Here is a 13,933-nt window from a genome sequence, read left to right as displayed (position 1 = left end):
AGACCCAGGCCCATAATTGACCTGCAACCCAGACTCATGCCCTTGACAGGGAACCTAAGACCTTTCAATGACGGGGGTAAGAGGACACTCTAACCACTGAGCAATGCCAGCCAGGGCCCCTGGCTTTTTTTCTGTTCCTCTAGGGCTGTTATGGGGAACATCCCTAAAAGGCCTGTGAAATCATATGGCCTGGCCCTGCCAAGGCATTAGGAGTGAGTTAATTAAATGTTTGATCAAAGATAGCAGGCTGATTCTTAGGTTGATAATTTTGTATGGCCCAAGAATGATGTTATAAATATCCAAATGGCCCTTGGCAGGAAAAAGGCCCCACCGCTGCTTTAGGCTTCTGCATTGCAGTTTCCAACACGTGGAGCTCTCTGCACCTCCCCCAGTAGCTCACATGGACGGCTGCTCCTCCCACTCGGGTCTCGGGGCGAATGGCCCTGCACAGAGAGGCCTTCCCTCCCCCACTGCTTAAGGATTTGCCCCGGTACCCCAGGCTCTCACTTTCCCATCATCCTGTTCTTGGTCCTGAAATTTAAGAATGTATCATCTGCTTCCTTCACGGAGGACATGTGCCTCATCTTTTTGTTATTATATCCCTGTCATAGTTTCCTAGAGCTGCAGTAACAGAGTACCCGAGGGTGGGCAGCCTCAACAACGGAAATAGATTTCGTTCTGGAGGTGAGAATTGGAGATCAAGGCATTGGCAGAGTTGATTCCTCCCGGGGGCTGTGAGAGACGCTCTGGCCCAGCCTCTTTCTCTGGCTTGTCTGTGGCCACCTTCTCCATGTCTTCACATGGCCTTCCCTCGGGATGGGTCCGTGTCCAAATTTCCTCTTTTAACTAAGGAGGGCAGTCACACTGGTGTAGAGCTCATTCTAATGGCCTCATTTTACCTTAATCATTTCAGTCATGATCCTATTCATGGATATAATCACATTCTGAGGTACTGGGGGTTAGCATTTCCACAAATGAACTTTTCAGGGGGCATAACTCAGCCCATAGTAATCCCTATTACCTAGAAATAGGTCTGAAATATAGTAAAAACTTAATACAAATGTATTGACAACTGGCTGTGGCTCCAGCTTGGCGAATGGCCTGAGGAGGGTGAGACTGGAAGGACCAGTAGGAAGCAGGGCGAACGTTCCAAGCATGAGTGGATTAGGGCATGTATTTGTCAGACATTCATGAGCACTGGAGCCCGGCCAGACACTGAGAGGAAGTAGTGAGATGCAGACCTTGCTCTTGGGCATGCCACACTTGGGAATAAAGTCAAAGAACTAGGCAACTCCACTCAGAAGCAGGGCCGATTAAAAACGCCCAGATTCCATTTTTAAATATAGAATTTGGAGATCCTGTATTTCATGCCCAGGGAGCTCTTTTGAGGCTGCACTGTGCCAGGCCCGGGCTCACAGTGTTTGTGTCCTGGACCTGGACAGCCTCGTGTCTGTCACTCCCCTGCCTCAAACCCTGAGAGCTTCCCACTGCACCTGGAGCCATGCCTGTGTCTGGGTACACCCTCAGGACAGTAATCCTCAGGGTGGTCCTAGGCTCCCCTGGTCTTCCTATGGGTGGGTGGCAACCAACACTAGGCTCCGGGCCAGGAGCGTCCTTCCTCCCCCCAGGTTCCTGTCTGCTAAAGCGTGGTCCTCAGCCCTCCTCTTCTCTGCAGGGGGTAAGCAGACAGCTCCCTGTGTGGGGCACGACATACTCTACCGGCCTCTTATACATTTACTTAAAGCAGCTTGGCTTTGTGCATGCTGACAGGGTCTGGATCCAGAGTCCAGCCCCGTGGGGAGAACACTGGCTTTCCCACAGGTGGGGGCTGGGGCAGAGAATGCCGGCTTGATAGAAGGGGTCCTACCCAGTAGAGGTCAGAGGAATATGGGCATTTTTCTCCTCTAGTACATTCAGTTTCCTTCTTAAGGTTGCTTCTAGTAGAGCACCTAAGACTCAAATTCTTTCACAGGGTGCCCCCAGGTGGTCCTTTTGGGGAATAACACCCATTTCATAGACTAACAATAATTGCTGGTTCCAGCTAACATGCTAACCTGTGAGGCTGGCAGCATCATGGTTATTTTAGTGATAAAACTGAGACTCAGAGGTGGTCAAAGTGACAGGGCCAGCTTTTGAACCAAAGTCTTTCCTGGTCAAACGTCCTGCCCTTGCCCCTGTCCTGCATCCTCTCTAGGAAGTCCTTTCTGAGTCTACAGACCGTCTCAAGGGTTGAAAGAGTGGTCCTTTGGTCCCATTTTTTTTTTCTTTTTTTAAATGTGTGTGTGTGTTTTTTTTAATTATTTTAGAGAAGGAGGAGGAGAGATAGAAACATCAATGATGATGGGAGAATCATTGGCTGCCTCCTACATGCCCACTGGGGATTGAGGCCGCAACCTGGGCATATTCCCTGACTGGAAATGGAACCATGACCTCCTGGATTATAGGTCGATGCTCAACCACTGAATCACACTGGCCAGGCTGGTCCCGTTCTTGATCTGATGCATAAACCACCTGTCATCCCCTCACAGAAAAGTTATTACTCTCTGATTGAACACTTCCGGCAATGGGAAAATCCTTGCCTTACAAAGAACCTATAAGAATGCTGAACTGCTTTTGTGTGCACTGTAGAGGAGTGGGTAGGGATAGTTACGGCCATAGAAAACCGAAGGCAGACCTCAGCTGGGGATGCTCCCCTCTGCCTGGTGGAGGCAAGAAGTCACAGCAGAGCAAGGGCAAACCCCAATCAAATGCGGCAGCACCATAAGCTGGCCGGCCAGCCTGCAGGATGTCGAGGTGATGCCTCCTGTCCTGCCTGGACCAGAGGGTGCTCAAAGCCTGGTCTTTCCCAGGTTCCCTGGGTTAGGATGTGAGGCAGAGTCTCGGGCTGAAGAGCCGGCTCAGGACAGTGACGTGCAAGGCCTTGGTCCCCCGTCTGAGTCAGTGTGTCCTACATGGCCTCCCCACAGAGCCAGGTGGAGAGGAGCTGCAAAGACCCGAGGAGAAAGGAGTCTGCAGCTGCCCTTTCCCTAGCTGGATGCTGTAACTTACACCAGATGCACGGGAGTGGCCAGGGAGTGCAGTGCTGGGTCTGCAAGGCCTTGGGTGAGTCATGGATCTTCTCTGAGCTATATTCTTGACGTTAAGGTTTCCACCCAAACCAGCAAGTTCCCCTTCTCTGCTCCCACACATCCTCTCACCTGGAGACGATCACATTGCTGTTTCCCCATTCTGATCTCCTTCAGAACAGAACCATGCTCATCAGTGGTCAGGAGCGTGGCCTCTGGATGCTGTCAGCGAGTCTGACAGGACTGACCTCTGGGCCGGGCATGTGGAGTCTTCCCCAGGCACTGATGTTTTCTTCTTCTCAGGACCACCCATCATCACTGGCACCCTATGCGCTGCCTCCTCTACAACATCCCATAGACTGGAGCTCTAGGCTGTGCTTGAATTCCTCGTAATGCCAAACTGGTTTCAGACGTTACAGAGAGCTCTGACTGTAACAATGTTCTCACTGACCCTGACATCTCTTTTCTAGACCTTCCAGCGACATGACCTTGTACAGCCCAACCCTTCTTCAAGGGCAACTGTGGAAGCATTAGATAGAAACTATCATTTACCCCCATCACCACCAAATCAGCAGCTGTCAGCACATGGTGCTGGGCGCTCTGCACCCGAGGGCCTGCCTCACATCACAGTCTAGTTTGCCGTGTGCCTCAACGCACGGTGAACAGCAGAGACAGCACCGGACCATGTGCGGTTAGAAATGGAGTTTCCTATTGCAGCCTGGGACAAGAGCTGTGAGCGTACAGAGCCTGAGCCTGATGTTCAGTGTGTACTGAATGAAGAGAAAGCACTTGCACAAAGAACCAGGGGTAGGAGGAACTGGCACATACTCCGCAAATGGCTTCAGGGCTGTAGCCATCTGCCCTAATGGTGTCTGGCTCCGCCCAGACCCCCACACAGGTGGGCATACTCATGTCATCAGCCCCCAAATGATACTTCCAGACTGGGAGCTAACTCAATGTGCCTTTAAATCCAGGCAGAAGAATGTGCTGGAGGCCAGATTTGACTGGCAACCCAAAGAGAAAGTCTAAAAGGGAGATTAAACAACCGAGACAATTCTGACCTGATTTATGGCAACAGCTGCTGCTTATTGCTCTCGAGAAGCAAAAGCCTCGGAGATTCTCACGACATCTAAAAGATGACCCAGACAACTGGAGACACACATAATCCATGGCACGGACATGCTAACAATGGACACACTGGGCTCTGCCTTTCCTTCAAGAGCTAACTATAAAGAAGAGCCACCGTTTTTTGAGCAGCTACTATGTGCCCGGCACTGTGCTAGTGCTTTTCACATCCAACTTTAACTAATTCTCATGATCCTATAAAATAGAAACTATATTCATGGGTAAGAAAAGTTGCATCCAAGGCTGTTGTAAATAGGGGAAGGCAGGGAGTAGAGCCCAGGCCTGCAGGGCTTCTGGCCTGTGTTCCCATCCACCACTTGCTATGCTGTTTCAAGACCCTGGACCCTGTGTCCCATCTTTGCTTAGGCCATTGACGTGTAGATGTCAACCTGGCCCCTGAGTCTCTGCTTAAAGCTCGCCACCTCTCTTGGGTCTCCACTGCCTGGTCCCGAGGCTCAGAAACACCAAGTCCTTCAGGTTGACTGAGAGCTGCTTTAGCATTCAACGACCTGGTCCTCAGGGAAGAGCAACTCTCCACCTCTACCCCAAACACAACCTTCCTGAAGCAGAGAGAGCTTTCCAACTACTTTGCTTCCAACTTTAATTTCTAACCTCAATCGCTTCCCATCAGTTTTGTTTCTTTTCTACCAATAAAAGAGTTAAGACAATTCTGTCCATTTTGTTTTATTTGTTAAATTGCTAAAAAGTTATCAGGGAAAGACAACAAAAAAATGAAATTGACAGTGATTTAAGTATCCATGAAATCAAATCCACTTTTCATTCCTACACCATTATGCGCCTAAAATGAGCATCTCAGGACAGGCCGCCCAGGACCCCTGAGTTGTATGGGAAACATCACTCAGCACCAGCTTTGCCAGGGCCCACGGGGGCTGCGCTGGCATAAACCCTGGTTGGTGGGAGGGGAGCTGAGCAGGGAGAGAGAGTACAGATGGAGGCAGAGCCTCAGGATTGTTCTCACTTGACAATGACCATGGTGAGGGAGCCACTTACTGGTGACCATGCAGAACATGCCTTCTGCAGTCTGCGGGGAGGCTGCGCAGGACCCAGGCTCAGAACTCAGCTTTCTTGCCCCCGGATCCTCCCCACTGATTTGTGTGTTGGTAAGAGACCACAGATAATGCAAAGCAGAGCACATCACCATGCCAGGATCACCACAGGGACAAGGACAGACAGACAACCCAACCAGGAATATCACTTTTAAGGGGAAGGAAAGAAGCGAAGCAGAAGGAAATCCAGAAAGATAGCATGAGGGAAGGGCAACGTCCCTTTGTTCTCCATCAGCTGGTGGCTTTCTGTCCTCCAAAGCCAAGATTTCTTAAGTTAGTTTTCTTTCCTCCTCTTGTTTCTTTATTTTAAAGAGTTCCAACCAGTTCCTAGGATAGTTCATGGTTTTAACTATTGATATAAAACCCAGACATTAAAATAAAATCAATCCAGAAGGGCTGAAAGGAGAGCAAGCCCAAAACAGTCGTACAACTAAATCTCAGCTTGTTTCCACACCTGTTTGTGCTCCCAAAATGTGGGGTAGGTGGGGACTGTGGAGCCCACACCCAAGTGTACAACATGAACGAAAAGACAGAGCCCTCTCTGCTACCCAGATTGCAGAAGGAGAAAACAGGAAGCTCTGTCCACGAGGGTAAGAGACTAAAATTCCCACTGAGGGCAACAAGGTGGTGGGAGGTCAATATGACACAGGGCTCTCAAAGGCACACTTGTAGGAATGGAAGGGGTTAAAGCTTCAAGTAGAAACAAAATGTACTTTAAATACTTAAATACTGATAAATATTTGCTTTAGGTGCTCCTGAGGGTTAAAAAAAAAATATGTTGTCTCATTTTTCTCAATTTTTGCTAAGACAAAAATTGGCATCACATCAAAACCAGAGTTGTGGTTAAACCTGGTCCGACTGAAGTAGCGTGGTGCTGCGGAAATGGCCACCTCAGCTGAGACGCTGCAGTTCCACACACGTGTGGCTTCACAGGCTGAGGAGGCAAGCGCCTTGACTGCTGAGTCGCTCTCCCAAGGTTCACGCCCTCACTGCCCAGGAGTCACCCAGACAGACACCCCTGGGTGGAGACGAGGCAGATTTTTCTTAAAGGGCTGTAAACGGACAGTCTGGTTCCAAGTGGTGTGGGCAATACTGGGAGGCCAGGGAGCTCTGAGGAGCCGGGTTACTTTCTGAAGGAATCCTGTTACCTGCCTACTTGGGGAAAGCAGAAGGAATCAACAAGTTAACAGCTGGCTTAGGAAGGCCACAGAACAAAAGGAAAGATTAGAGTTGGAATCTGCACTTTCAGGCTTCCAAATACTTTATATTTAAATAGAACTGCGTTTGGAGGCACTGTCCATGAACAAGCGCAATGTCATAAACATGGTTCAGCAACATCAATCAAAATGGCTAATCATCTAGGCTAGCTTTCTCTGTGAGTAAGGACCACCCCCATGATTTAACAGTCTTTGCCAAAGGAGGACCAGCAGCAGCCCCAGAGCAGGGAGTCTGGAAAGCTAAGTGCTGAGCTGTGAGCAGTTGGACACCACAATGAGGAGGCACATGGTATTTCCCTCACCCAAGGGAGCACATAGAGCAGTTTCTGAAACACACATCCCGCCCTGTGAGCTGCCCCTCTCCTGGGCTTGGCACCAGGGGGACTTTCCCACCAAGACCACACTGTAAAAGCTGATGGCTAGGGGAAAGGACTCAACATGATGTAACAGGAGAAAACATACATATCAGACAGCCTGCTGAGTGTTGGCTGAAAGCCAGGGCCAGCTGTAGCAGGCTGTGCTTGGGAAATGTGAACAAGAAAAAGGGGAGGGTGGGGATGGGAAATGCAATGTTTTGAAATTTAAATCCTAAAGACAAAATAAAAAGCCTCTTTCCATTGATGAGAAATCAACACACACACACAATAAAAATCCATATTTAAGTGGTTCCAATGTGTCCAGGACATAGTTTCAGAGACCATGTATCACCAGAGGTGGCTGCATCTTATCTCAGAAATGACATGAAAGTAAAAGCCAAGCCTTGGCTGGGTGACACATGAATGAGACAATCACAAAGGAGAAGTTACTTCCAAGGTCAGACATACATCAAAGAGGTCAAGCACATGTCATTCAACCCCATCACCGGTTAACAGCCAGGCAGAAAAATACACGTCACAAGGGCAAAAATAATTTCCAGAAGGAACTGTTATTGGGATTCCCTCTCAGGATCAATTTCCACATTTTATAAATATGGATGGATGCGCCCACTGTGCTTTGGAAGTAAAAAGAAGCTCATAAGAAAAAACAGTCTATTCTGATGCTTCAAGGATCTCTCACGATACTGGCATTTGGAATGCTCTACCGGCCCCTTAGTGACACCAGAGAAAGTGTTCTAGAAATTTCTAAGATATTTCTCTGGGCACTTGAGCTTTATAAAAGAAACAAAAAAATGAGAAAGGTTTTAGGACTTTAAAATATCTGCCTATGAAAAAAAGGTGGGGAGAAGAAAAGGCAGCTTCTGAAGATCAAGTTTTAAAGGAAGGAATAGGAGAACGAATGTGGTTTTTGGCAACTTGCAACCAAATATGATTGTCATGGTATTCCATAAAATCAGATACCAAAATGTTTTCTGAGACACGGAGGGGGCACTCAGAAGACCAATGGACACTTGGTGGACAGGTGTTGCTATACAGACATTGTTTCACAATGGTCTGGACACATGAACATGGAATGAAATTCCTTGCTGTTCTGGGTAACTGCCCTCGTCACAAAGGGCAGAGTGGGGCCAGCCTTAGGGCATTACTGCAAAGAGAGGTTTTCACAGCTCCTCTGTGGTTTTAAGAGAAGGGGAAACACTTTCTACAGGTTATTCTTACCTTGCCAGCACCTGAAGCACGCGAATCTGAAACCTCTACCTGTGCATCCTGCCTTTCTTTTCCTAACTCTGAGAAGGCCACATAAAGATTTATAAGGGGCTCTTCAGTTTCCTTAGGAAAGTTCTGGTATTAATCTGTTCCCTAAATTCTTGGTCTAGTTATTAGCAAAGTAGAAAAGGCAGCACAGCCTCTGCTAAAACACAGCAACAATTTTATCTGAACCAGGACAGAGATCTCTCCCTCTTTGTAAACAGAGTTGGCTATATAATATACATTTATATATATATATATTTTCTTAATGGAGATTTGATCCCAGCCTGGAGTAAGTGAGGTTGGAAATTGGGGTTTTGGTTTATGGGAGTAATTTTGTCCTTTGTTTTCCTAATACTCAGTCCAAATGCTTGCACGCTGGAAAATTTCAAATTAAAAGCCACAGAAAGGGAAAGGGGTTTAGAACATTATCTCTTTGCTCGCACAAAGTACAAGGCGTTTGTTTTTGGATAGTACTTCACATTCTGTTTCTTGTCCATCAGCCCTCCAAAAATGATGAGCTCACCCCGGCCTTGTACCACTGTATGCAGGCTGGTTTCAGGAGGTCCGACCACAGAACTGCTATTAAACACTTTCCATTTGACCCGCCCCTTCTCCTTGGTGTCTTTAATGTCCAGCACATACATCTGCATGGGCTTGCAGTTCATACTCTGGTACAAGGGTTTGCCAACGTTCAGGGACTGGGGAGGGTGGTGGCCCAGGCGGCGGGCAATGGGAGGTAAGGAATGGCCATCTGCTTGGGCTGGCCCTGGCCGGGGAACGGGCACCGTTTCCCCACTGCTCAGGTTCTGACTCCCAGGGGAGCCTGGAGAAGATCCCAGAGGAGGACTTAGTGCTGCAGAGGCTGAGGGGCCCTTGGACGACATTGCTTTGATGGCTTCTAGGCTCCGGCGCAGGGCACCTGGGGAGACAGCTCCTGCAAGGGCACTGGCCACGTGTGGTGGGGTATGCACACCGTTCGTCTGTTCAGGAAGGTGTCTCATGCTTCCCCCAACTGTCCTGTTGTCCACACCATCCGTGTGATTGCTACTAGAAGCGGGTTTCAGATCCCAATTCAGATCTATTGATCCTAATCTCAGGTCTTTCTGATCTGGTAGTGATCCTCGTCGAGGAGCCGAAGAAAGTCCCATTTTTAGGTCATATCCTTCAGCCGTAGACGGAGTGCTAGGAGATACGGCCTGTACAGGGCTGTCCAAGGAAGAGCCACCTACCGCTGCTGTTCCTGGAGATAAACTCCCACCGTTGAGGACGGGAGAGCCATCTCCTCTGGCTGGGGAAAGGCTTCCTTCCCGGGAACCTGAGGGGGTCTGCCTCTGAGCTCTGGGCCTCAGTGTTCCCCAGCGGCCGTTGACACACGGAGCTTCATCCATACTCCTTACTGGAGACTGAGAGCGGTACTCTCGGGTTTCGGGAACCAGGGCTGGAGGAGTGGCACTGATAGGTGAAGGGCGAGAATTCAAACTCGGGCTGAGTGGCGCTCTCCCACTGGGAGCCTGGCTAAAGACCACCACACACTGTCCCACCTGGAAGGCAAAAAATTGTGCTCAGTTCTGATCATTCATTCAACTATCAAACATTTTATACATGACCCAGGCATTTTATAGGCACCTGAGATAGAGATAAAAATAATGTAGGCTGCTTTTAGGCTAAAGAGGAGATGGATGTGTACTGTTATTAGAATTGTGTCTACAGAATAAAGATAGAGTGGAGGAATCATTTTTTGGTTGGGGGTTCCTGGGGAAAATTTTATAGACAAAGAGATGCTTAAAGTTGGGACTTAAAAGGATGACTGGGGCCGCTAAGTTTTCTCTTCTAGTGATTTGTATATGTGAGAAACTCCCAAGAGCTATGGGTAATGTCCACCTATTTTGTGACATCAAAGTATTTTCATTTTCCAGACAAGTTTGCTTGGAAATCTGACAAATTAATTTGGTTTTATAGTTTAGGACCTCCCCTCCTGCTAGCCTGTCAGTTCCCTGCTTACCCGGCAAGCTGGATGGCACCACAGTTCGGGGGCGCCATGATCTTCATTTTCTACCTTGAGTGGCTGCCAGGCCCAGGGACCTGGGTGCATGTGCAACAACCAAGCATCCTTGAATAGCTGTAAGAGAAGGACCAACAATAGGACTCAATGTGAGTCATGTTACAAAACGCACACACAGAACTGGAATCTCAAGTACTGTCTGGTCTAGAGAGGATATGGGCTATTCAGAAAGAAAAGCAAAATCTTTGGCTATTCATTCATCCATGCCTTCATTCATTCATATATCACCAGTGGCCAGGCACAAGAAATTGTTCTTGTGACCCATGAATTGATTTTAAGTGGTTTTGAATTTTGCCTGTGGTTGTACGTGTGTGTAAGTGAGGGTAGGGAGAGGAGATAGATAATCCATAACTTTATAAACCTGCATTCTTAAAATAAATTCCATATATTCTCCAACAGCTATCAATCTACCTTTCTCTCCCATCCCTCCTTGAAAGAAATGATAGCAGCAAACCATATAGCCAAAAGAGGAAGTGAGAGTAGGAAGAATATAGATATGAATAGTTAAGAGATGATTATCACTAATTAAAAGCACCCCCCCAAAAAAAAAAGAAAGAAAGAAAAAAAGCAGAGAAAAGGCCAGAAAATACAAAGACTATATATCCAAATGGAAAAGGTACTCTCTAAATGAAAATGTCACAAAAACACTCTCGTAAGAGGAGAAGGGGAAGCAAGTTTGAACGCTTAGCAGAAGGTGCATCGGGAACGCTATAGCAGCAATACTTACAGCATTGGGACCGCCACACCCTCCAAGGATTAAGATAGTTGCATCATCTATGACAATCTGGGGACAGGAAGAAATTTAAAATAAAACTATAAAGACACAGGCATCTGACCTCCTATGCTTCAGTTATATATGAAAATAACCTTCCCAGTTCCCGAATGAGAGGATTACTTCTAATTACCATAAGCTCTCCATTCTCCCATGTCAAATTTGATCCCTGTGAACAAATGATGAGTCACCTGAATGGATATGTTCTTTTTGATCAAATATTAACATAAGAGCGTCAACCGCATTAAATGCAGGGTTCTCTTAAGAAGTGAAACAGCAAAGTAAATGCTTTGGGGAGAGGCATAATAATAAAGTCACTAAAAATAAATACAACCCATTAGAAGCTGAAAAGCAAACAGCAAAAATAATGACGAATTCTCTTTTGGCTTATGCATGTTGGCATCTTACCAGATTTCCTCTCTCCCCTGTCCCATCCCAACAGAAAGATGTTACGGTATTTGCTAAATAGTTATTTTAATTCCTGAGCACCTGAGATTGGCCACCTCGAGGATGAGGACTGGGGCCAGAAATGTTTGGCTTGGACCACGCCCACTGCTCAAGGTCTAGGACCCAGACATCATTGCTCCTGTAAGAGAAGGACATAAAGATGAAAGAGTTGGGAGCTACTGATATAAAGTTACATTTATAAAGATGCCCCACAAACTCATAGTTAGCACTTAAACTATATTTTTTTCTGTTCCTTTCCCTGGAATCCATCTCAAGACCTTCAAACCTTTGCTTTTTCCATGACTCACTCTGTAATCACAACTAGTACCTAAAGAGTTAATTGATAGCAGGAAATAGCTACTGGTCAAGATATAGTCTTTCTTTTTTAAAAAAAATTTATTTACTGATTTTAGAGGAAGGGAGGGAGGTAGGGAGGGAAGGAGGGAATGAAAGAGGGAGGAAGGAAGGGAAGGAAGAGAGGAAGGAAAGAAGGGGAGGGAGGGATGGAAGGAGGGAGGGAAACAAAAACATCAATTTATTGTTCTACCTAATTATGCATTCAGTGGTCGATTCTTCTATGTGTCCTTCCAGGGATCAAACCCACAACCTTGGTGTATTGGGAAGATGCTCTAACCAACTTAGCTACCCAGCCACAGGTAAGATACAAGTGTTTCAAAAGCAAAAACCAGAAGGAAGAAAAAAAAAAATTATTCAAGTCAGCTCTTTCATTGTCAGGAGAAATTAATTTATTGATTACGGTTACAGAAAGTAATTTCACCATGGCTAATGAGAGCTGTGGTTTTATCAAAGACGAAGTGGCATCTCCAACCCACAAGGGAACAGTATGGCGAGGACAGACTACTAGATGGCAGTGAGTATTTCATAGTCCCCTCTATAAGGTTATTTATTCACACCAGGAACACGAATAAGAGTGCCAATACCTTAAGCCTTAAACCTCCTCACACTGCCAAATCAGACAGTGAATCAGATGGAGTGTTCTGGCTCTTGACTCTGGTTGGAGCTGGCTAGTTGTGGCCAGAGGTGGGGAGGACAGTGGGTATGGAGAACAGCAGAACTGTGTCAGACTTGTCACAGTTTTCTTGCTCCTACCCACTCCCCCAACTCATCCCATTTGGAGAGTGAACCATTCCATCTGCCTTGTTAATCTACCTCTTTCCTTCCCTGAAGCCCCAGAGGGCATGAACTGATTCATAAAGGAGAGCGGAAAAAGGACTCTGTTCCTTGGAAGGTGGCCTGCTGTAGGCACTGACAGAAGCAGACAAAGTGGAGGTGCCATCAGAATTTGACCTCACCAAATAGAACTACATACCAAACAAAGACAGACTACACAGACCCGATTCTATGGAGCAAGTTTTCCTCTTATGTGACTAGGGGATCAAAAAGTGAATGCTAGGGTGCGATAACTAAACAGAACCATGTTCAGGAATACTGATCCTGACTGTTATTCCCAGGAATGTTAACCTTCAGAGTGACAGGAAGCAAATCAATAAACTTACATTTGCCGGGATCCTAAGGAGCCGCCAAAGACAATCATCTTATCATCGATCACACAGGAGGAATGGCCGGCCATGGGAGGTGGCCCATGGGTTGTCACAATGCAGTTCCACCTGATATAAAGACAAGAGGGAGCCAAGAAGTCAGGAATCATCTGGATCCACAGCACTCCTGGAGACTTAGTAGCCAAAATTGAAGAGCTCCCTGTTCTTCACCTGGCTCATTCATTTTTCTTGAAAGAGGAATGAATCTCTTCTACTTTTATTCTTTGAAATAAGGATTCTTAACTTTAGATTTTAAGGGTCCTGGAAACCTGGAACTATCGGCAAAATCCATAAATATGTAAAATTATTTTTCTGGGAAGAGTCCATAGCTTTCATCAAACCCTCAAGGAGATTTATGAACACAAAGGAGACAAGTAATCCATTCATTTAAAACATTTTATTCCAGATCTTATCTTTGTGGCTTACCAGTTTTTAGAGGGTGAGTAAGTGTGTATTTCATCAAAAAATCTCTCGGGTTGGTGTAGAGGATAAGGGCTTGGCCGTGTCCAGCCACCAAATAGCACCAGCAGGTCCTTGTACACGACCAGAGTAGCTCCGGCTTTGGGGGAAGGATAGGAGCCTGGGAAGAGTCAATAACAGCATAGTTAAGTTTCAGGTTCTTCTTGTGCACTGCTGGTGGGAATGCAGACTGGTGCGGCCACTGTGGAGAACAGTGTGGAGTTTCCTCAAAAAACTGAAAATGGAACTCCCATTTGACCCAGTAATCCCACTCCTAGGAATATATCCCAAGAAACTAGAAACACCAATCAGAAAGGATATATGCATCCCTATGTTCATAGCAGCACAATCTACAATAGCCAGAATTTGGAAACAGCCTAGGTGCCCGTCAGCAGATGATTGGATAAAAAAACTATGGTACATCTACACAATGGAATACTATGCTGCCATAAAAAAGAAGGAATTCTCATCATTTGCAGCAACCTGGATGTAATTGGAGAGCATCATGCTGAGTGAAATAAGCCAATCAATG

The 13,933-nt window shown here is 46.6% G+C and overlaps 1 protein-coding gene across 5 annotated transcripts in view; it reads right to left on the bottom strand.

Annotated features, from left to right (window-relative positions):
* Positions 1-4,858: 4,858 nt before the first annotated feature.
* FBXO42 (F-box protein 42) overlaps positions 4,859-13,933 on the bottom strand; it is a 70,935-nt gene continuing 61,860 nt past the window's right edge. For all 5 annotated transcript variants that reach the window (XM_036444571.2, XM_036444570.2, XM_045585163.1 and 2 more), the window contains 6 exons: positions 13,369-13,522; positions 12,901-13,011; positions 11,426-11,522; positions 10,892-10,948; positions 10,105-10,221; positions 4,859-9,643 (listed from right to left, as the gene is read on the bottom strand). In XM_036444571.2, coding sequence (XP_036300464.1) covers positions 8,528-9,643; positions 10,105-10,221; positions 10,892-10,948; positions 11,426-11,522; positions 12,901-13,011; positions 13,369-13,522 — 1,652 coding nt within the window. In that variant the 3' untranslated portion in view covers positions 4,859-8,527. The remainder of the gene's footprint in view (positions 9,644-10,104; positions 10,222-10,891; positions 10,949-11,425; positions 11,523-12,900; positions 13,012-13,368; positions 13,523-13,933) is intronic.

This window comes from Pipistrellus kuhlii, unplaced genomic scaffold, assembly GCF_014108245.1.
Source record: "Pipistrellus kuhlii isolate mPipKuh1 unplaced genomic scaffold, mPipKuh1.p scaffold_m20_p_2, whole genome shotgun sequence".
Taxonomy (NCBI): Eukaryota; Metazoa; Chordata; class Mammalia; order Chiroptera; family Vespertilionidae; genus Pipistrellus; species Pipistrellus kuhlii.
The sequence above is the reverse complement of the archived record's forward strand: the minus strand, read 5'-3'. Positions and strand labels throughout refer to the sequence as shown.